Source organism: Mus musculus, chromosome 4 (assembly GCF_000001635.26).
Source record: "Mus musculus strain C57BL/6J chromosome 4, GRCm38.p6 C57BL/6J".
NCBI classification, from domain to species: Eukaryota; Metazoa; Chordata; class Mammalia; order Rodentia; family Muridae; genus Mus; species Mus musculus.
In genome coordinates, this window is record NC_000070.6 from 62,351,866 (window position 1) to 62,373,432 (window position 21,567).

Genomic DNA, 21,567 nt, shown 5'->3' on the forward strand with positions numbered 1-21,567 from the left:
AAGCAACTTAAGGAAGGGAGGGAGGAAGGAAGGAAGGAAGGAAGGAAGGAAGGAAGGAAGGAAGGAAGGAAGGAAGGAAGGGAGAGAGGGAGGGAGGGAGGGAGGGAGGGAGGGAGGGAGGGAGGGAGGGAGGGAGGGAGGGAGGGAGGGAGGGAGGGAGGGAGGGAGGGAGAGGAGAGGAGAGGGAGGACTCATTCAGGTCCAGTTTAAGGACAGAGTCCACCATGGTAGAGAAGGCACTGCAGCAGGAGCATGAGGTGGCTGCACATCTGCACCAAAGTCAGGAAGCGGAGAATCGGATGCTGCCGTTCTGCTCACTTTCTCCTCTTTACTCAGTGCTGCCTCCCAGCCCATGCATGGTGCCACCCACATTCGGAGTGGGTTTTCCCATCCAGTTAACCCAGCACAGAAACTCCTCACACATATACCCAGAGTTGGTCTCTTAGGTGATTCTAAATCTTATCAAATAAACAACTAATATTAACCATCATAGCATGTCACTTTCCAAAGACAGTTAGCCATTCCAACCAACCTATTAAGACACAGCCCTAATGCCTCTTAACTTACCTGCTGCTGTTCCCTGGCCTTTCTTAGGTTGCTTTGGGGCTGTGTACTGGAAGAATTCATTTCCATGGCCCATAGTTGCTTGATCCAGTCCAAAAAGAGAAGCCAGCTTAGCTCTGTTAAAGGAAAAGGAAAATAAAATGCCATTTGACATATCCTAAACTGCAATCACTCCAAACACTGTTGCCCATACTTAAGTATCTCGGATGGTGTAACTCCCCATTCAGTAAAAAAAGTAGCAGTTGAGGCTCTGAAATCAAGACTGTGTGTGATTTGACAGCAATGGCTGACCCAAGCTCTAGCTGATTGTTCTTCCTACAGAAAGATCCCTCAGATGCATTCACCACTCCCCAGATCACCGCCACTTCCGTGGTTTACGCTGCCCTCACCTCTGTCTAGTGGGACTACTGCAACAACCTCCTAAGGCACCTCCCTGCCTACATCTTATGCAGTTCTTTATCTCCCCTGCCTGAGCTCTACTGCAGTACTGGGGGGCTGACCATACGGCCTAGAACATGCCAGGCAAGTGTACTACCACTGAGCTATATTCACTACTACCACCCCTTCTATGTTACTTCACTTTACAGCGGAATGTTGTTAAATTGCCCAGGCTGGCCTTGAACCCTCAATCCTCCTGTGTAGCTGGGATTACAAGGTTGTGCCACTAGACCCAATTCTTCATATCTACTTCTTATATACTCTACACACTGCATCTACATGATTATTCCTGATGACTCTTCAATATTAGTAAGATACTGACTTGGAACTTGGGCCACCAGGATGGTTTAGTATAAGTAAAGGTACTTGTCACCAATCCTGATCACATGTGCTCAATCTGTAGAAACCATGAGGTAAAAGCTGAGAAACAATTCCTACAGGTTATCCTTGACCTCCAAACTTATGCCATGACACACATGTGTGCCTGTGCCCAAGCATCTACACATACATGCATAAGCACACGCACACGCACGCACACACGCGCGCGCGCATACACACACACACACACACACACACACGAAATAAATAAATGTAAAAAAATCTTTTTGGGGCCGGGTGTGGTGGCTCAATCCTAGCACTTGGGAGGCAGAAGCAGATGGATTTCTGAGTTCGAGGCCAGCCTGCTCTACAGAGTGAGTTCCAGGACAGCCAGAGCTACACAGAGAAACCCTGTCTCGGAAAAAAAAAAAAAAAACTTTTTTAAAAATCTAATCTCTGCAAGATGGTTTTAGAGGATCCTTCAAGATTTCAAAATCTCTCCTTACGCAACTTCATATTTGGCCATTTCTTATCTCCATTTGTGTGCTACAGCTATTATAAGGAACTTTCCATTTCTTTTCTTTATAAAGATTTTTAAAATAATAATAATAATAATGATTAATATTATTATAATTATTATGTTTTTGTTTCTGAGTCAGGGTCTCACTATCTCACTATATAGCCCTAGCTGTCCTGGAAGTCATGATTTAGACCAGGATGGCTTCAAAATTAGAGAAATGCCTACCTCTGCCTCCCAAGTTCTTGGATAAAAGGTGTGTGCCACCATGGCCAGCAATAATTTTTTTTCATATGTATAGATGTTTTGCCTGTTTATGTGTTTGTGTCACATGCATCCAGTGCCTGCAGAGGCCAGAAGAGGGCATCAGATTTCCTGGGACTTGTGTTAGAAGATTGTGTGAGCTGCCATGTGGGTTAGGAATCAAACCCAGATACTCTGGAAGCCAGTGCTTTTAACCTGTAGGCCATCTCCATATCCCTTCAGTTTCTTATAGAAGGTAAGAATGCTTTGTGGGGAAGAGGGAGGCAAATGTTGGAGATTAAACTCAAAAGTCTCATGAAGGATGAAGACAGACTTGATTAAGCCATATCTTCAGGCCAAGGTAAGATCTTTTTTAAATCCAGCCTTTAGAAATGCTATTCCTTCTGCCTGAGGCATACTTTCTGGCCGTTCTTTCTCGAAGCTTCCCTAATCTCAGTTAGATGTTTTCCTACAGCTTAAGAGAAGTTAAACACTAGGTAAACACAGGTGAACAAGACTGCATTATTTTTACAGAAGTTTATAAACAAATGAAGCGGTTATCGATTAAGTAACGTTTAGTCACAAAGTATGAGCTATCCAAAAGGGCAACAGTTATATGGCAGTGTACCCTGCCAATTAATTCCTGAGCTTCTTTTCCTTAATTACTTACCCAGCCTGTTATATTCTATTCTAACAACACAAATCAACAAGAAAATATTGAACTCTCACATCCAGTCTGGCACTGGCCTCCTCTTCTCCAAAGTTACTCTCAGTTTGGGTGCACAAACTCTGAAGCTTCTCAACAATTCAATTCTTCTGACTTTTTAAAAAATGTAATTTATGTGTGTATATAAATATAAATTAGTATTTCATGAAATACATTCAATGTGATTGGGCGGTGGACGACACACAGGAGGAACTGCAGTGGGCAAGTAAGCTTCCTGGAGATGGTCTGCCATTTTGCACAGCCGCAATGAATGTACCTGGAGAGGCATAGCCCAGGGGCATAGCTCCAGATTCCTTCTTGCTGCTGCTGTGCCTTCTCGGTTTGTCATTGCTGTGTTCCTCATATATCTAGCATGGTGTGAGGGGCAGGGGAGACCCTCACTGCCTACCGTCTGGTATGATTGTTTCTTGGGAGACAGACCACTCTATTGGACAATTTTCCTGCAGATGAACTTTCATAAAATAATAGTTTTGATGAACTAATGATTTTACAGAATTCTTGTTTTGGTTTAAATAGCTTTAGGAAGTTAGGAGTAGTTGACAGGAAGTTTAAGGAGATGGCTTAAGTTGTTTTCCCAAAAAGATCTAATAAGGTTAGAATAAGAGTAGCGTGTGCCCCCTCCTTGCAGAGTAGTGAGGGCTGCATGGAAAAAGAGCACAGTGAACTTTCATGAATTACAAGCATGTAATTGTACTTGGAAGGGAAAAATAGGCTTGGAACAAGTTAATAATCAAAAAAGACATTCATTCTAGGTTGGGTCTGAGCTCCTGGATCATATGATCTAGGGATGTGGCCACAGGTTTCGGTGTACATCATGAAAAGACAGAGTTATAAATAAGGAGTAAATAATTCTCGTCTGAGTATAAAACTAGAAAATACATGACTAACAAGTTTAGCTGAACAAAACTTCAAAAATAAGACATAAGGTAATCTGGGTTTTTTGTTTTGTTTTGTTTGTTTGTTTGTTTGTTTCGGTAAATACAAATTGTCCTCAGCTAAGCATAAGAAAAAACTTGCTACTACAGACTGGCTTGCTTAAACCTTGTTAATCAGTGACAAAAGAATTAAAGCTTTGGGGTAAAAAAAAAATCCATCTTCATAATGAACTTGTAGAAAGAAAGATGGATGGAAAATGTTTAGTTAGGTATGAGTTTCAAAGAACAATACATAATCAATAATCCTGTTGTAATCCTTAAGTGTATGATTTCAATCTGTCCTTGAAGAATATGTTCTTGTGATGTCTGTTCTTGGAGAATATGCAACTTGTAGCTACGAGGTAACCTTTTTTTTTACATAAAGAAATTGTCTTAGGTGGTATAAAAAAATAAAGTTGTTGGAGCTTGCTTCATCTACCAAACGTTTGTGTGTGTGTGTGTGTGTGTGTGTGTGTGTGTGTGTGTGTGTGTAGTTGGTTGGAGCTTTGCTCCATCCACTATATATGTGTGTGTGTGTGTATGTATGTATATATACATGTGTGTATATATATATATGAAAGGTGGTTAGAACTTGTTGAAACTTCCTTCATCCACCGTGTGTGTGTGTGTGTGTGTGTGTGTGTGTGTGTGTTTCCTCATCCTTTCCCCCAACCCCAGGGAGTTTCTCCTGGTCCAAGAAAATCACACTTTGTTTCCTCAGAGAAGTATTCTGAGTGATCAGTCGCTAACTCTACCCCTGCCTCAGTTTACTCTGGATGTTGAAGCTGGCCTTTAACAGTTTGACGCTATTCTTAAAGAATCTTGTATGCTTCCTTCAAGTGTCCTATAAATGGGGCCACAGATACTTTAAAGACAAAGAGGTTTAGAAGACAATGCAAGGGTAACACCTGAGTGAGAGTAATGCTGATTTAATTAAGACATTAGCACACGCTGAAAGAACATAGAAGAAACTGAGATTTTCTTTCCTTTTGGCCATTATGACCTAAAGACTCCCTCCCCTTCCTTTCTTTTTTAAGACAGTGTCTGACTATGCAGCCCTACCTGCCCCAGAACTCTGTATGTAGACCAAGCTAGACTTGAACCACAGAAATCTACTTTCCTTTGCCTGCTGTGGGCCAAGATTAAAGGCCTGTGCTATATGCCTGGCTGAGGTTCCCTAAAGGAGTAAAATTCTGGAAGAGTTGAGCGATATCTTTAACAGTGGTGAAAGACTGTTCAATCTTACGTGCACTTTAAATTTTTAGAAACTTATCACTAGTGCTTATGTATGATGTATACAAGTTGTGCCATGTGTGTCTGAGGGATCAAAGGGCAACTTTGTGGAGTCGGTTCTCTTCTTCTATCCTCATGTGGTTTATAAGACTTGAACTTAGGTTGTCAAGGCTTTATCCACTAAGCCATTTTGCTGGCCCGAAGCTTAAATCTAGATAAGGAATAATTGCTTACACACAAATAATTGGTAATAAAAAAATTAAGTCAGGTGGGAGTGCTGCTCAGAAGATCACTGGTAGAATACTTGAGCTCAGGAATTTAAAAACGTCCAGGGCAACATAGTAAGATGTGATCTCAAAATAAATCCTTGTGGGAGCTGGAGAGATGGCTCAGATGTTAAGAGCACCTTTTGCTGTTACAGAAGGTTTGGGTTCAGTTCCCAGCACCAAGGTGATGGTTCGCAACATCCTGTAACTCCAGTTCCAGGCGATCTGATGCCCTGTGCACACACTTTTACACATTAACACTAAATATATAAATTTTTAAGAGCTTGGTGATTATGTTTATTATTGTTGGATTGATTTTATTCTACTGCTTAAATAAAGTGTCTTAGGCATAGGAACTATATCTCATTCCTCTCTGTATTACCTGAAGTCAAATATGAAATACTTAGTAGACATGTGCCTATTTCTTCATTTCAAAGTCATAATATAATGGTGGGAAAAGGGCTAAGAAAGAAGGAGAAGGCATGTCTTTTGATTACTACTTTTAGGTTAACCACTGACTTTAAGGTTGGAGAACTTGGCCATGCCTGGTGGCTCATGCCTTTAGTCTCAGCACTCAGGAGGAAGAAGCAAGTAGATTTCTGAGTCAGAGGTCAGTCTAGTATACATTGTGAGTACCAGGACAACCAGAGCTACACAGTAAGATCATGTCTCAAAAACAAACAAGCAAGTAAATAAACAAAAAGAGGCCCGGGAACTTGAACAGCAGATTATCAGTCACTGAAAACAGCCATCCTGGACTTTAGGATGCTTCAGTTAGCCCTCAATAGCCTGAGTAGGAACAAGAAAGTCAGAAGGTTAAGTCAAACTTAGGGAAGCAGTTTTAAAGTAAACCACATTTATAAAAGGGGAACTGGAAAGAGCTGCAGTGTTCACTGTCAGATGTTCTACTTCCTTACAAAACCAATGGAGGAACAGCCAAATCAGAGAATGCACACAAAACTTTCTCTGGTCTTCTTTTCTTCATTTTATTTTATGTGTTAGTGTTTTGTCTGTATGTATGCCTAAACACCATTTGTATGCCTGGTACCCCAAAAAGCCAGAAGATGGTCTCGGATTTCCAGGGACTGGAGTTACAGACTGTTGTGAGCCACCATGTGGGTGCTGGGAATCAAATCCAATTCCTCCAGTGCTCTCAACCACCAAGCTACCTCTCCAACTCATTTTTCCTAGTCTTACTCTTAAGTTTGATTCTGTTTTCCTAGCTACTACCGGGAACAAAATTTATTTTTTCCTAGCTACTACAGGGGACAAAAATGTATCTGTGTGTAGCTTTCTCTGTTGAGTCTTTTATCATCAAATTGTCTGTTTTCTATGCCTAGGACCCACAATCATATGTGTAAAGTATCTTCAATTCTTAGTTAAGCCTTCCTGGGAAAGGAGATTGATTCCTTGGGTAAGGAATCAGAAGAGCACATGACTGTCACTGTCTGCCTCGTCAGCAGCAGATTCTTTGATGCATGAAAGTTGGAAGCCTTAAAATACCTTCATAAACTGTCTTCAAATATTCTCACATACTAAAGATTATGAAATTAAAATATACCTTGAGACTGGGTGTGATGGCACATGCTTTTTTAATCCCATCATCCAGGGGGAAGACAGGCAGAATCCTGTGAGTTCAAGGTCAGCTTGGTCTATATAAAGAATTCCAGCCAGGGTTTCATAGTGAAACCATGTCACAAATAAATAAACAAACCTTGAAGATATTCAAAAGGCCCCATACACAGGCATACATAAAACAGGCTGTAGCTGAATGTCCAGCCAACAGCAGCAGAGGCTGTAAATGTTTTGGATAACATAGGAAAGAAAGGATACAATGCCCAGTCAACTCAAAAGTAATGGAGCAACTAAATGAATTCAAAGTGGGGCTAAGTGGGTGCAGGCATTCCCAGGGGTCCCGGGAGAATGTGCTGGTCAGAGAGAAATGCAGAGCCACTCACTGGGTGTCAAAAGATCTTAAGTACTGAAGACCAAATAAGAGGGGCTGGGTAAAGTGCTTATTGTATTGAGTTCAGATCCCCAGCAACCACAAAAAAAAAAAAAAAAAAAAAAAAAAAAAAAAAAGACAAGTGTGGTGATGGATGGATACTGGGAGCTTGCTGGACAACCAGTCTAGTCAAAATGGAAAACTCAGGTTCAGTGAGAAAACTTGTCTCAAAAACTAAAGTGGAAGTGTACAGAGAAGGACCCCTGATACTGAACCTCTGTCCTCAACAAAGATGTTCACAACATGCATACATGCATACATCTCTCTCTCACACACACACACACAATCAAAAGAAAGCCAGTCATCTTATGGTCACTCCTGTATTGACTGCCCAGTATTCTAGGAGACTAATCATTATTGGTAGGATGATGTGTCAGTCATTCTTAAGTAGGTTCATCACTATGCACAAAACTTGTAAAGCAGGCGTTCAAAGAAGGGCTGTGCAAAGATGTGAGCTTTGCAGTTAACAAGTCTGAAGGGAGACATGAGGTCCACTAGGACAACGCAAGGGAAAACACTGAGCTAATTATTAAAGGGGGGGGGTGGGGTGGATCTAGCCTGCCGTTAAAGACTTCTCTCCCAAGATGGCATATATGATGTTTGAAAGCAGAAGAAAACGAATAGTCTTTCCCATTGGCGTTACACCTTAGGGCTTAAAAAGCATAATTTCGCAGGCACTTCGTGAGCAATCAATGTGCACCAGGAGTTACTGTTCTGAGACCTAGACAGAAATGAGCAACCATAAGCAGTTCAGTCAGGGCTTAGATTTCAGTAGGTTCCATGTGCTAAGGCTTGTGGAAATATGGAAGATGAAGCAGACTATTCCTCCCGGGACTGTGAAAGCAAAGAATCACCAAAAAGGTAACCTCTGAAGTAGGCTTTGAAGGATGCCAGAGATGGCCCACCAGGTCCTGGTTCAAAGTGTCACCATCCTGTTCTCGGGGAAGAGAAAGTCTCTTGAGTTTACAGCTCGTATATTTATTATAGGAGCTGACTCCTATATAAACTCCGAGGCAAGCAGTCTCCCCAGCAATCCTCTCCATTTCACTGGAGAAAGTGTGATTCACAAAGCAAAAGGGTGTCAAGGGAGGTTCCAGTTCCTGAACCCAGACGGGCCGAGGTGACACCGCTACTCAGAATGCGAAGGCTGAGCGGTGGAACGCGCCGAGGGTCTGTCTAGACCCGGAAGTTGGGAAGCGGCCTGAGAAGAGCCCGACCCCTGCAGCCACCGCGCCAGTCTCTCAGCCCAGCGCTCGGGTCCCGTTCCTCAATCACTCACCCGCCGCTTGGCGAGAGGAAGTCGGTGTCATCCTCGTCTCCGGCACCGAACATCACGTCGGCTTTCGCCCAGCTGAAGGGAGGAGGAAGTTGGATGTTCCCAGGGCCTGTCACCGCCGGTAACGTAAAACGCCGTGGCGGCGAGCTGCTTTCCGGCAGGACAAACTCTCTCAGGGTAGTGAGGCCCAGAGGAGACCCAGCGGTGGAGGAGGTGGAGCAAAGGCAAATGAGGAGGTGAGCTCCCAGTGACGCAAGGCCTCACCAGCCCTCCGAGGAGGTGGAGTTCCTAGGTTCTGAGCGGTGATTGGTGGGATCACCCAGGGGGCGGGTCCAGGGCGGGAATCCGCGGCCTTTACTGCGGTCGTGGGACACGTCGAGCCGGGCAGTAGTGGCGGGGGCTTGGTAGAAGTCCGTACCGGACTAGGGGATCCAGTTCTGAGAGGAAGACTAAGGCGGCGGGGCTTACCCTGTGAAGGTAAGGTCACTCCCCTCCTTTTCCCAAACCCGGCGTGTTCGCTGTCCTTTTCCCTCCCGAACCCTGGACCCCCCGCAGCTCCCTTAAGCTGGGCGGAAGGAGAAAGAGCCCCGGACTAGAAGTCATGGGATCTGAGCCGAACAGTGGCAGGGATCTTACAGCGACATTGCTGTTATGACCTTAGGGCAGGGTGCTCGGTGCCTCAGTTTCCCCATCTACGCAAAGGACCGCGTGTCCAGTGTCTCCATATGCGCTTTTTCAAGGTTTTAAATCTCTGAAATCATCGAGTCTGATCCGGGTCTCTTCGTAATAAACTGATCTGCAGGCAAGAAGACAGAAGAACTAGCCACTTGGGTGACTAGTCCGAGGTCACACAGAGTGAAGAGCAGACCTGGTCCTTTGTATCAGGGTTTAGAGAGCTGATGAGTGAGGAAGCCTGGCCCTTAACTAGACTGTGTGGCATAGGACTTGGGAAAGGACCCTGTTTCTAAAGTCCAGATAAGAGAGGTCCAGAAGAGCTGGGATATTCGGGAGGGTGGATGATGGACGAGACTTTGAAGGTAGAAAGTCCTCAATCCAGTTTTGCTGAGCTGAGTTTTGTTGCCAAGGTTTTAAGTCAACATTGGTTGTCGCTGACTTTTCTGCCTCCAGTTTTCGCCCACTCTGTTGCATGTCTTTCTTCTATATTTCTTTGGTTAGCCTGTTTTGTTTTTGTTTTTGGGTTTTTTTTTTTTTTTTTTTGAACGATCTTGCTTAGCCACGCTGTGGCTAAGCAGATAGTGTGTCCCAGTGTCCATTTCCACAGTTCTCATTGGAGTTCTTTCTGGTTTTCTTCCCAGTCAGGTTGATCCTGTAAGTGTCCCTTTCCGGAATGTTTTAGTCTCTTCTGATGATACTAAAGAGATTGGAAGCTCTCTCCCAGAGAACTTTGTACCTCTTGGCACTTCCCCTGTGGGGCTTTTTATTACAGTTTTTGAACTACTAACTTGTAAGTCTTCTTGCCCACAGTGGATTCTCATTAATTTTTTATTAGATTGAATAATATAACTTAGCTTTGTTCCCTTGTTCCTTAATTTACTCTCGGTTTTTTTTTTCCCCCGTGCGACCCAAAGAGCCAAGCAGTGGCTCTTGTCTTTTATAGGTAGCTTCCAGAAAGATAAAAATGCTGTACTGGCTGTGAACTGTCTGGGTTGCTTGGTCTCTTTTGTTCATTGAAGGTGACTGTACTATTGTCTAAAACTCCAGGGGAGGGGGAAGGGGAAATAGTGTAGTTAGAAATATTATATGTTACTTACAATTTTTGTGAGTAAATTATTCCTGTTTATCTGAGGATAAGGCTGCTGGCCTGCTTCCTGTGTTTATTTTACAGATTAAGATGGTTAGAACAGTGAAATCTGACTGGTAAAGCAGTGATACACTGGAATCTGGGTGGTAGGACTGGAGCCTGTAGCAGTAGCTCTGTTTAACTTGTGAAATTGAGTGGGTAGGAATGAATGGATAAGTTTATTCCAGGAACGCTTTCTTTATTTTTATTTTCTTTCTTTTATTTTTGTTTATTTATTTATTTATTTTTGAGATGATCTATTTATGTAGCTCTGGCTGTCCTAAAACTCATTATGTAGACCAGGCTATCCTGGAATCTCACAGAATTACACCTGCCTATGCCTCTCCAGTGCTGGGATTGAAGACTATATCACTATACTGGATTTTAACAATTCTTTAAAAAAAAAAAAAAAGTGAGCAAAACCCAAGAAAGTCTCAGAGCTCTTTCCCTGCATTCTGTGGGGGAGGTGCCTCTCTGGTGGGTGTTTGAAATGTACAGGTGTACAAGAAAACGGGAACTAGCCACTTGGGTGACTAGTCCGAGGTCACACAGAGTAAAGGGCAGACCTGGTCCTTTGTATCAGGGTTTAGAGAGCTGATGAGTGAGGAAGCCTGGCCCTTACCTAGACTGTGTGGCATAGGACTTGGGAAAGGACCCTGTTTTTTTCTTTATTTCTTTTCTTTTTTTTTTTTTTTTTTTGGTTTTTCGAGACAGGGTTTCTCTGTGTGGTCCTGGCTGTCCTGGAACTCACTCTGTAGACCAGGCTGGCCTCGAACTCGAACTCGGAAATCTGCCTGCCTCTGCCTCCCAAGTGCTGGGATCAAAGGCATGCACCACCACTGCCCAGCTAGGACGCTGTTTCTTTAGGTATTCAATAACCCTAAAACTGGTGTGTGTGGTGATTGGGTGAATTTCATTAGCAACATAAGAAAGGGAAAGTTGGAAATGGGTCTTCCTCAGTCTTTCAGGCTTAGAATTGGAAATATAAAATCAGGACCCTGATAATGCTGTCTCTTGTGAGGCTATGCCGGGGCCTAGCAAACACAGAAGTGGATGCTCACAGTCAGCTATTGGATGGATCACACGGCCCCCAATGGAGGAGCTAGAGAAAGTACCCAAGGAGCTAAAGGGGTCTGCAACCCTATAGGTGGAACAACAATATGAACTAACCAGTACCCCCCAGAGCTCGTGTTTCTAGCTGCATATGTAGCAGAAGATGGCCTAGTCGGCCATCACTGGAAAGAGAGGCCCATTGGTCTTGCAAACTTTATATGCCCCAGTACAGGGGAACGCCAGGGCCAAGAAGTGGGAGTTGGGTGGGGGGAGGGTATAGGGGACTTTTGGGATAGCATTGGAAATGTAAATGAAGAAAATACCTAATTTAAAAAAAAAAAAAAAAGGAAATATAAAATCTGGTGCATCTGGAAAGCTAGTCTTCCTGGATTAAAATATCCAGATGACTACTATTGGAATTGGAGTCAGGAGACCTGAATTCCTGTCTCCCAGCCTTGAACTCACTGAGTTTGGGCCAGTTCCCTAAACACCTTAAAAAAGGAACAGATCATTCCCCAAAAGATTAACTAGGAAACAGCAAATTTAATAATTCCTTTCAAGTCAAGTTTGCAAAAGATAACCTTTATATCAGGCAAACTGATATTAATCTCCTCCAGTGGTAAAGAGATATGGATTAAATGGAGATTAAAAATGTTTCTGTAGTATTCTATTCACTCAAGTTACTAAAAGCAGAAATATTATAAGACAACTAGAGAAACTTCACCTGAGAGTCTACTGTGTGTAATGCTAGATTTTGTGTAGGTAGTAAATGAACCCTCTAAGAAATTACTGTAGAATATCAAAGGAGGAAAAGATCATATCTCTTCAGTATAATCTCAGTCATTATAATCCAGGGAAACTGGATGGAAGTGTTTGGGGTTTTTTTGTTTGTTTGTTTTGGGGGTTTTTTTGTTTTTTTGTTTTGTTTTGTTTTTTGAGACAGGGTCTCTCTGTGTAGCCCTGGCTGTCCTGGAACTCACTCTGTAGACCTGGCTGGCCTCGAACTCAGAAATCCGCCTGCCTCTGCCTCCCAAGTGCTGGGATTAAAGGCGTGCGCCACCACTGCCCGGCTGAATTGAAGTTTTAAGATATATACCAGTGCCCTATGTAATGTTTACCATGCCTTACCTCAAGCAATCTGCATAACACCTTGTTCTAGGGATTAAACATTTCCTTTATCGCCTCTAAACTAGCTGAAGTGTAGGGTTGCATAAACAGTTTGAAGATGAGTAGGATTCCAGGAGGAAGCTGGGAGGTCTGGTTTTCCAGGTTGAAAGGGCAGCTTTAGCAAACACAGGTAGATTCGTGTTTCCATGGTACCAGTGATTGGATCCAGGGTTTGGCTCGTGCTTGGCAAGCATTCTATCACTGAGCTACACACTACTACCCTAAGGGGGCTTTGCGAATGTTGTCGCGACAAGGGTTACCCTTTCACCTGCTGCGCTGACTATGACTGGCTAACTAAAGTTTGCGAAAGTATGGAACTGTACACATTTTCCATGTCTTACTCCAGTTTAAAACACAAATATCCTCTGTGGGTTTGTTGTTTCTAACCTAATACCTCAACTTTTACTTGGAATGTGGTTCTCAGAGATCAACAGACTACCCACAAATCTCGCTGCCTGTTTCTGCAGTTTTGTCCGAACACAACCAGGCTCATTTATTTACGTTATCTGTGGCTACCTTACAGTGATTCCTCATTCTGGGAAAAAAAGGTCTGACACCTGGGCCGTCCAAGAGGAACCCTTACTCCTGGAAAGAGGTTTAAACTTGTTAGACACAGTTTTTGTTTATTACAGAAGACAATAATGTCGAGACCATACCTTGACTATCACTGCTTTCAGGCCCTCTACTGAATCTTCCTTCTCTTCAGAATCCTGAAGGCAGATTCTGTGTGTGTAGGCAGGGAGGGGGCTATAACTGGATTTTTTTTCCCCTTTTCCCAGTGTGGCCACATGGAATAAATCTCTTCTTTGTCAGTTAAATTTTTTAGGAATTCTTTAAGATTCTTTTCTGACTGTTTGAGGTAATATACACAGAGAATTAAAAAATAATATTTAAAAGCAACCCAAAGCCATATTTATTAGAGTCCAAGGTGACAAGTTTCCAGTTAGATCAGCATGAAATGATTTATACTCTACATGACACAATTAATATTTTTGGCTGGTTGGTTTGATTTTCAGACAGGGTCTCAGTGTGTGTCCCCGGCTATCCTGGAGCTATGACAACCAGGCTTGCCTTCAAGTCACAGAGGTCCACCTGCCTCTGCCTTTCTAGTGCTGGGATTAGATGCAAGACATGATTAACATTTTAAAAATCTGGTTAGTTTAGGAGTCTGTAAAGGAAAAGTTTGCCTTTCTTGGGTAGGTAGCCCCTTTTTTCCTAGTAATCCTAGAACGTGGGGTCATGCAGACTGGTTGAGGTGAGGTAAGGCATGGTAAACACTACTTAGTGCAATGATAGTAATCTTAAAAGCTTCAATCCATTTCCCTTTGGATTGTAATCTCAATTTCGAGTTGAGCAAAACAAAGATTCCAGACTGTAAATAAACTGAAATGAGTTGTGAAGGTAATAATTAAGTATGAGAAGTCTCTGATCCCTAGCTGGAATGGTGGCCTGTAATCCCAGCACTGGGGAGAGGAGGAATTCAAGATCAGAGAGGGCAAGTAGATAACAAGGTTGTGGCCAGCCTCTGTGTGCGTGCGAGCGTGTGTGTGTGTGTGTGTGTGTGTGTGTGTGTGTGTGTGTGTGTGTTTTGTATCTTGAATGTTTCTGCTCTTCAGGTCATTCTTTTGCCCTCTTGTTTCTAACTTTCTAAGTTGAAATGTTTATAGTGACAAGATTTCAACTGATGTCAAGTAAATCACCCAGAAAACTCTGCCTTTTAAATTTGCCAGGCAAGCTTGACTGGGCAGGGAGTAGGGCAATAGGACGTTGGGTTCTCATGCCTATACTCCCACATTCAGCTCTTAGCACAAAAAAGCCATCTTTAAAACAGGTCTCCTAGTCTTTTTAACTAGGTATGAAGTCTTATACTTGATACATTACAATATTAAGTACACACACACACCTTACTGAGAAGAAAATTCTTTTGAAGTTCCATGGCTTTGAGTTGTATCATTTTATGATTTAGGTAACATCCCCACACAGAGGAGGGGCCCATCCTTAGGAATGCAAACCCCGCCGAGAAGGAAGGGGTTGAGAAGGGTCCACCCTACCTCCTTTCCTTTACACAATGGCCCCAGGTTTTGTACACAACCTGCTTTTGTAGGCTGAGGACATTATGCAATGCAGCATGAGATGGAAGTCTGCCTCTCAAAAGTAAACTTGGAAAAATGGCTTGAGAGCAAAACATTAGCAGCACATTAATAATGGACCTTTTCTAGCCTTGCTGAGCTCTTCCGATTGGTTCTTGGTAAAGAACTATTTGGATCGATCTAATTTTCAAGCAGTTCAGAGCAGTAGAATGCAGCCATTTAGTTTCTTTTGGCTTCTGAAATAAAAGGGGAAGGCTGTTAACTCTCTGTACCTGTAGTCTCTTAGCTGTTTCTGCTTTTTAGAGGTCTCACCATGTAGACCAGGCTGACCTGGAACTCACAGATTCACCTGCCTCTGCCCCTCTGCCTCTCTGCCTCTCTGCCTCTCTGCCCCTCTGCCTCTCTGCCTCTCTGCCCCTCTGCCTCTGCCCCTCTGCCTCTCTGCCTCTCTGCCTCTCTGCCTCTGCCTCCCAGGCATTGCAGCTAAGATCGGAACCAGCATCCAGGAGCAATTTTTTGTTTTCATTTGTTCTCTTACTGCACTTTGATAATGTCATCTTTTGTTAATTAGTGGTTTGATGGAACATCAGTTCTTATTATGTATTTAATTGCAGTTTTCTACTGAATAAAAAGCACAATTCAACTGTTTTCTAATTTCTGTTTCATACCATATACTGGACACATCCATTGAAATCCTCTGTAACTAAAGAACAGATTAAACAATGAAGGACCTTGGGTTGTAGCAAGTACAGTCTGCCTTTGACTACAGCAAGCAAGTAGTTGAAGAAATGCTTTGCCCCTGCATGTATCTGAGTAGCTAGTATTCTTTAAATCAAATGACCAAAAGCTATATACTTTGGGAAGAGGAAGCAGGAAAATCAGGAATTTAGGGTTTCCTCAGCTACACAGTAAGTTCAAGGCCAGCCTAAGCTATTTATTTATTTTTGTATGCAGGTATGGGTATAGGCATGCATATGTGTAGAGATCAAAGTACAACTTTGTCGAGTCGTTTCTTTCCTTTCACCTTTATTGGGTTCCGGGAATCGAACTCAGGTCTCCAGGTTTGCTCAACAAATGCTTTACCCACTGAGCCATCTCACTGGTGTTTTGTTTTGTTTTCCTTAATGTCACATAGCTAATATGTGGCAATCTTCAGTCTGTGAAGCATAATGCAGTCTTGGCTCCACTCTGATACTATATGTAAACCATTCTGAAATCTTTACATAACTAATACTTGAAATAGTTCTAATTACGTGACTAAAACCACACCCAGACTGCAGTGGAGCAGTAAGAGAAGGAAGAAAGCGGTCATGTCGTGCTTGCTTGGTTCCGGGATGTGGCTTAACCACAACAAAAAGTAGCAGAGACTTGGAGTACAGTGTCCAGGAGATCCACTCCCCAGTGGACTTGAGACCTTCTGCCATTGCATAACTAAAGAACCTTTCAGTTTGTTTGTCGTATCGAATTTGAGTTGTGTATGGGGAACAGACAAAGGCTTTCTAAAGCCCTTTGCGAAGAATGTATTTCTATACCTGATCTCCTTTGTGTGGAAAGGTGAGAGTGGGCCAAAGGAAAGAGCCTCTGTAGTGCTTACTGCCAAAGCAGGATACGTGGGCTCAGAAACCCCTCCTGCTTAGCCACCTCCCAGCAACCCATCTGGAGACATGGAGGGCAGAGCTTAGAGTCCCTTCACAGAAGCAAATGTAAAGTTGGCTAGGAAGAATGTTAATGTCATTCTCTAATAGCATGTGCCTTGGTTTCCCCATATGGAAAATAAAGGAATTGGGCTGATCATTTAATTTTTCAAGTTGTAAACTTGTGTATATACTTTTCCCCTTTAAAATATGTTTATAAATCATCGTATGATGTGTTCTGCTCCTCCTCCCAAGCTCATACTATGTCTGGAAGGTCATCCTATAAAGGTGTGCAGACATTCCTTACTCTTTTTTTTTTTTAAAGATTTATTTATTTATTATATGTAAGTACACTGTAGCTGTCTTCAGACACACCAGAAGAGGGTGTCAGATCTCCTTACGGATGGTTGTGAGCCACCATGTGGTTGCTGGGACTTGAACACTGGACCTTTGGAAGAGCAGTCGGGTACTCTTACCCATTGAGCCATCACACCAGCCCCATTCCTTACCCTTAAATGGCTGTAGAGTATTCAGTTTCCTGGGAATATGATAGCTAATTTAATCAGTGAACACTTGGGTTGTACTTTCAGTGTTTTGGTGTTTCAGACAGTTCTATAGTGCATACCTTTGTACATATGATAGTTTACATATTTGCCTGTAGGATAAATATTTTGAGCTGTTTCGAGGTGTCAGGGAATATATGCAGGAAACTGATAACTGAAGACTGACTTATGGTTTGTAGGGTTTTAATCGCCAGTGCTCGATGAAAGAAAGGGAAAACTGTTTGAAACCTGTTGACATCTATTATTTAGAGACCAGGTCTTCAGTGGGGACCTTGTATAGGTCATTTTGTCAGCCATGAAAGCACAGATGCTGCCATCTATTCTGCCATCCTCAGCAGCACAAGAAATTCTCTGAAACATATAGCAACACTAAAGGTACTTTAATATAGGCTCAAATACAAAGATTAAGAGAAAGACAGACAGATGTACTTAAGCCTCCCAAATGGAGGGAGAGACAGCAAGATGGACCCAAGTACGGGTGTGGGCTTCCTCAAGAGAATATGTAACCATCTGTCTAGATTAGCCCTATCTCATTTTGGCGATTCAGTCTTTAAAAAGTTGCTTAGAACCTTGTTTTCTTTTCTCTTTTGATAAGTTAGGTGGCTCTGCAGAGGCCTTGAACAGGCTTAGGAGCTGATAAAGAAGAACTAGGAGCCACTAGTATTGCACAAGGGGATTGTTTAGCACGTGTCCCTTTCCTGTAAATGGGATTTCTGCAGAGAATCACAAACTAGGACTGTGTCACAGTCCTAGACATTTTCTAATGTTTTTCAATATGACATTTCCCTAAGAGCTCATTTACAAGGTGACTGACTATATTCTAAACGTAGAAAAATGAACCATGTCCCAGGCATACTTACCTTACTAACATATAGGAACATTCGCTCTTTACAACAATGCATGGAGGGATGGAGACTATAAATAGCACTATGCCGATGTGTTTTCCCCTCTTCTCAGATGTTGTAATAATTATGAGATAACTTTGTTGTAATGTGTGGCTGGTAACTGTCTGAAGTGTGTGACACCTTCACAGCTGTGTCTTTTTGAGTTGAGAGACTATAAAGCAGGTCAGAAGTGTCAGCCAATAACAACTTTTTCTTCATAATAATAATAATAATAATTTTTATTTTGAGTCAAGGTCTCTTGTGACTAGGCTGGCCTCAAATTCCTTAAGTAGGTGAAGAACAGCCTTGAGCTTTTGATCCTCTTACCTCCACCTCCGGGGTCTTAGCAGTAGAGGCACGTATGTCCCCACGTCCAGTTTCTTCCCCCATGCTTCCCTAAGCCTAACCTTCTCTTCCCTCCTTCCTCACCCCTTCATTCAGCTGCTCAGGCGCCAAGGCATTTCTGAAATTTGCTGTGTGCTTTTGCAGCTTTAAGCTAGAGCCTCCTGTCATTTCTCTGTGGATTTTCTGTGGCCCCTGGGACAGAGGGTACCAAATCAAGTAATCCAGCTTGCTGCCTTTCCAGGTTCCTGCCTGTCCTTTTCTCCGTACAGCTTTGTTGCCTTTCAACTCCTCGTCTCTGTATATTCCAGAGAAAAGACTAAAGACGAGCAGCTACCTTGAGCTCTGTGTGAGTGTGTGTATGTCACAGTCATGCATGCAAATGCCTTTCTGGTTTCCATTGTCACTCTTGGTTGAAAATTTGGAGCACTGTGCACACACAGTGGACACAGCATATGGAGTATATGGAACACGTACCCTTTCATTCCCATAAAGCTCACTTTTTGAAACCATAAAACTCTAAATAAGGAGATAACTTTGGTTTTGGTTTCATTTTTGTTTGTTTGGGTGGGTTTGGTTTGGTTTGGTTTGGGTTTTTGTTGTTATTGTGGTTTTGGTGGTTGTTGTTGTTGTTGTTTTGAGATAGATTCTCTCTATTATGTAGCTCAGACTGACCTGGAACTAAGTTTGTAGACCAGGCTGGCCTAAAACTCACAGAGTTCCTAAATGCTGAGATAAAGGTGTACACTTATCACATCTGACAACTATGAACTCTTACAGTCACCAAGATATACAATACAGTAAAAAGATACAATTTGATTAGTATAGACTTTTTGAATTTTAGAATAAAATTCACATGTTGACCAGTCTCTAAGCATTCATAGTCTTTCTGTGGAATGGCTCCAATGAACTCTGAGGGGCAAGCACCAACCAGGCCAACTGTTGAACTACCAGTCCTAGAAATGAGAGGACAGAATTGTAAGCTAGCACATGGCTTCCCTGGGTACGCCTACTAAAGGTTCTCAGTCTTCCAGGGAGAGTTGCTGTTGGGTGATTGAAGGCCCACGGGCCACATTTTCCTGATTAGCTAATCTGTCAGAGGCTCAGAAAAAAAGACTTTCCTTGTTATGACTTCAACAATATCATCTTGTACCTCTGATCTATTCCTGTTCCTAAACTTGAATGCAGAAAAGATAAAACGGACAAGAATACTGTATTATCTATGTATATACACTGTAGTATAATCACATTCCATCTCAAGATGGCATTTTGAACTTTCATCTTTCCCTTCCCAAAATCCTAGTGAAATTACTATAAATATATACAGACAGATAAGATATATTTAAATAATGTTTTAAAGATTTTATTTATTTTAAGTGTATGAGTGACTACACTGTAGCTGTCTTCAGACACACCAGAAGAGGACATCAGATCCCTTTACAGATGGTTGTGAGCTACCATGTGGTTGCTGGGAATTGAACTCAGGACCTCTGGAAGAGCAATCAGTACTCTTAGCCACTGAGCCATCTCTCTAGCCTGATAGATATTTAAAGATAGGTAATTATGCTGGAAGGTGGTGGCACATGCCTTTAATCCCAGCAGAGGCAGGTAGATCTCTGTGAGTTTTAGACAGCCTGGTCTTCAGAGTGAGTCCTAGGAGAGCCAGGGCTACTGTCTGGAAAAAGAAAAAAAAATTATAAGAAAAAAAGCATCTTTTGTAGTCAGAAAGCAAGCAGAAGTGGTAACTTTGAAACATTGTAGGGAAAATAAGGTGCAGCAGGGAACTAGGAAAATGCCTGAGCACCAGATAGACATGGGCAAAGGGTAGGTATCCCTGCCTCTGAAAGGTTGGGGATCACACTCCTGAAACCCCAGCTGAGAAGGATGGAGACTGGAAAGAAGGGGGGGTGGCCCTGGAATTTGTAACTGTCATTGTAGAGTAGCAGCTTAGGAAGGGTGAAGTACTGCACACTTTTAATTCCAGTTGATCTCAGAGAGTTCAAATCCATCCTGGTCTACATAGTGATTTCCAGGCTTGCAGGTTAGCAGATAGGCCTGCCTGAGTGTTACCTGATAGCATTCTTAGCCCTTCAGTTGGTAGCAAATAGGATTTTGTGAAGTAAATACAAAGGTTTTCATCTGCTTATCAGGGTGTTAGTTCTGATTACTGAGCTGGCAAGAATAGCTCTTTGAGAGGTCAAGACAACCCAAAAGAAACCCTAATTAAGCTATGGGGTCAGCGGTATCCGAGACTCTTCATTATTTTTTATTTTTAGCAGTCAGTCAGCCTCTACAGACACCTTCTTTCCAGGAATTCTCTGAGAACCAGTTTTATCTCCAGAACTCACATTGATGGAGGAAGAAAACTACTTCCTTCTACTCCAACCTCTGGAGTTCTGGGATTAAAGACCTACAGACAAATAGTAGCTAAATAGATGTAACTTGTAAGAGGGTTGTTTGCTTTGGTTTTTTTGTTTGGTTTGGTTTCTTCTTTATTATTTCTAAGACAGGGTTCTTAACTCAGAGATCTGCTTGCCTTAGTGCTGGGATTAAAGGCATGTGCCATCACCACCTCCTCCCAGTCTTTTTTAAAGAAGAAATAGTTTGGGAGGGTTAGGGGGCAGGGTTGGGGGCAGGATTTGTTGTTACTTGCTTTTGAGGCTGTTTCTTCCTTTGTCCCTCTGGCTGACCTCTAGCTCTCAGCGATCCTCCTGCTTGTGCCTCCCAGGGCTGAGGTTTAAGGGATGCACATGACACCTGACAATGTAATGACTCTGAATGTTCCTGGAGGACTTACTGGATTCTGGCACTGTGCTTGAATGTTTACATCCACTTTGTCTTGATGCAGATGCTGTTGCTTCTTCTCTGTTTTACTTATTTGATTGTCTGAGGCAATGTCTCACTCAGTGTTTAGCCCAGGCTATCCGTGTAGCCCTCCTGGCTCAGCCTTATGGATGCAGGCTGGAATTACAGCCATGATCCACCACACCCAGCTTTGTCACCCCTATTAGTGGGAATTAGCCTCTTCTCTTGTGCTGCTACCGCAGTGGAGTCTTGATAATATCTCTTACAGCAATCCTCTGAGATAAATTACTCTATTTTCCTTGTCTAGCTAAGGCACAAAGCTAGTACGTAATTTGCCCTTGGGCACACAGCCATTAAGTACCACCTCACCATCCTACCCACTGGAAAGTGAATACAGGTCACTTAAAAAATTGCAGAATTGCTATAACTAAAAAGGAAAAGTGTCTCTTTCCTGTGCATAGCTTCCTTGTTTTTAAAACCGGAAAGGCAAAACTCCAGAAAGTATGCGATTTGGGGCCAGTAAGGGATGGTTTAGGGTAGACGCACGTGGCAACAGGTTTCTTTGCCTGCTGAACTATCTCACGGGCCCATCTGAAGAGTAGCTCAATGTATTATACTTGTCTCACAACCACAGAACAGAGACTGAATGGAGTTAGAGATTACTGTGACCTGTCATTTGGATGCTAGAAAGAACAGCAAGTGTTCTTAACCGTTGAACCATCTCTCC

The 21,567-nt window shown here is 42.7% G+C and overlaps 2 protein-coding genes across 6 annotated transcripts in view; one reads left to right on the forward strand and one right to left on the reverse strand.

The window, feature by feature from the left end:
• Positions 1–8,731, reverse strand: part of Fkbp15 (FK506 binding protein 15) — a 60,255-nt gene extending 51,524 nt beyond the window's left edge. For 2 of the 4 annotated variants that reach the window (NM_001355385.1, NM_001045528.2), the window contains exons 1-2: positions 8,505–8,731; positions 568–680 (exon numbers count right to left, since the gene is read on the reverse strand). In NM_001355385.1, the coding sequence (NP_001342314.1) occupies positions 568–680; positions 8,505–8,557 (166 nt within the window). In that variant the 5' untranslated portion in view covers positions 8,558–8,731. Of the gene's footprint in view, positions 1–567; positions 681–8,504 lie in introns of those variants that run through there. The other 2 variants (XM_006538034.4, XM_030253627.1) reach the window with 2 other exon arrangements.
• The window catches only part of Slc31a1 (solute carrier family 31, member 1), a 31,187-nt gene continuing 18,337 nt past the window's right edge, over positions 8,718–21,567 (forward strand). The window contains exon 1 of one of the 2 annotated variants that reach the window (XM_006537711.3): positions 8,718–8,737. The gene's annotated coding sequence lies outside the window, so the exon portion shown is untranslated. Of the gene's footprint in view, positions 8,738–8,835; positions 8,979–21,567 lie in introns of those variants that run through there. The other variant, NM_175090.4, reaches the window with a different exon arrangement.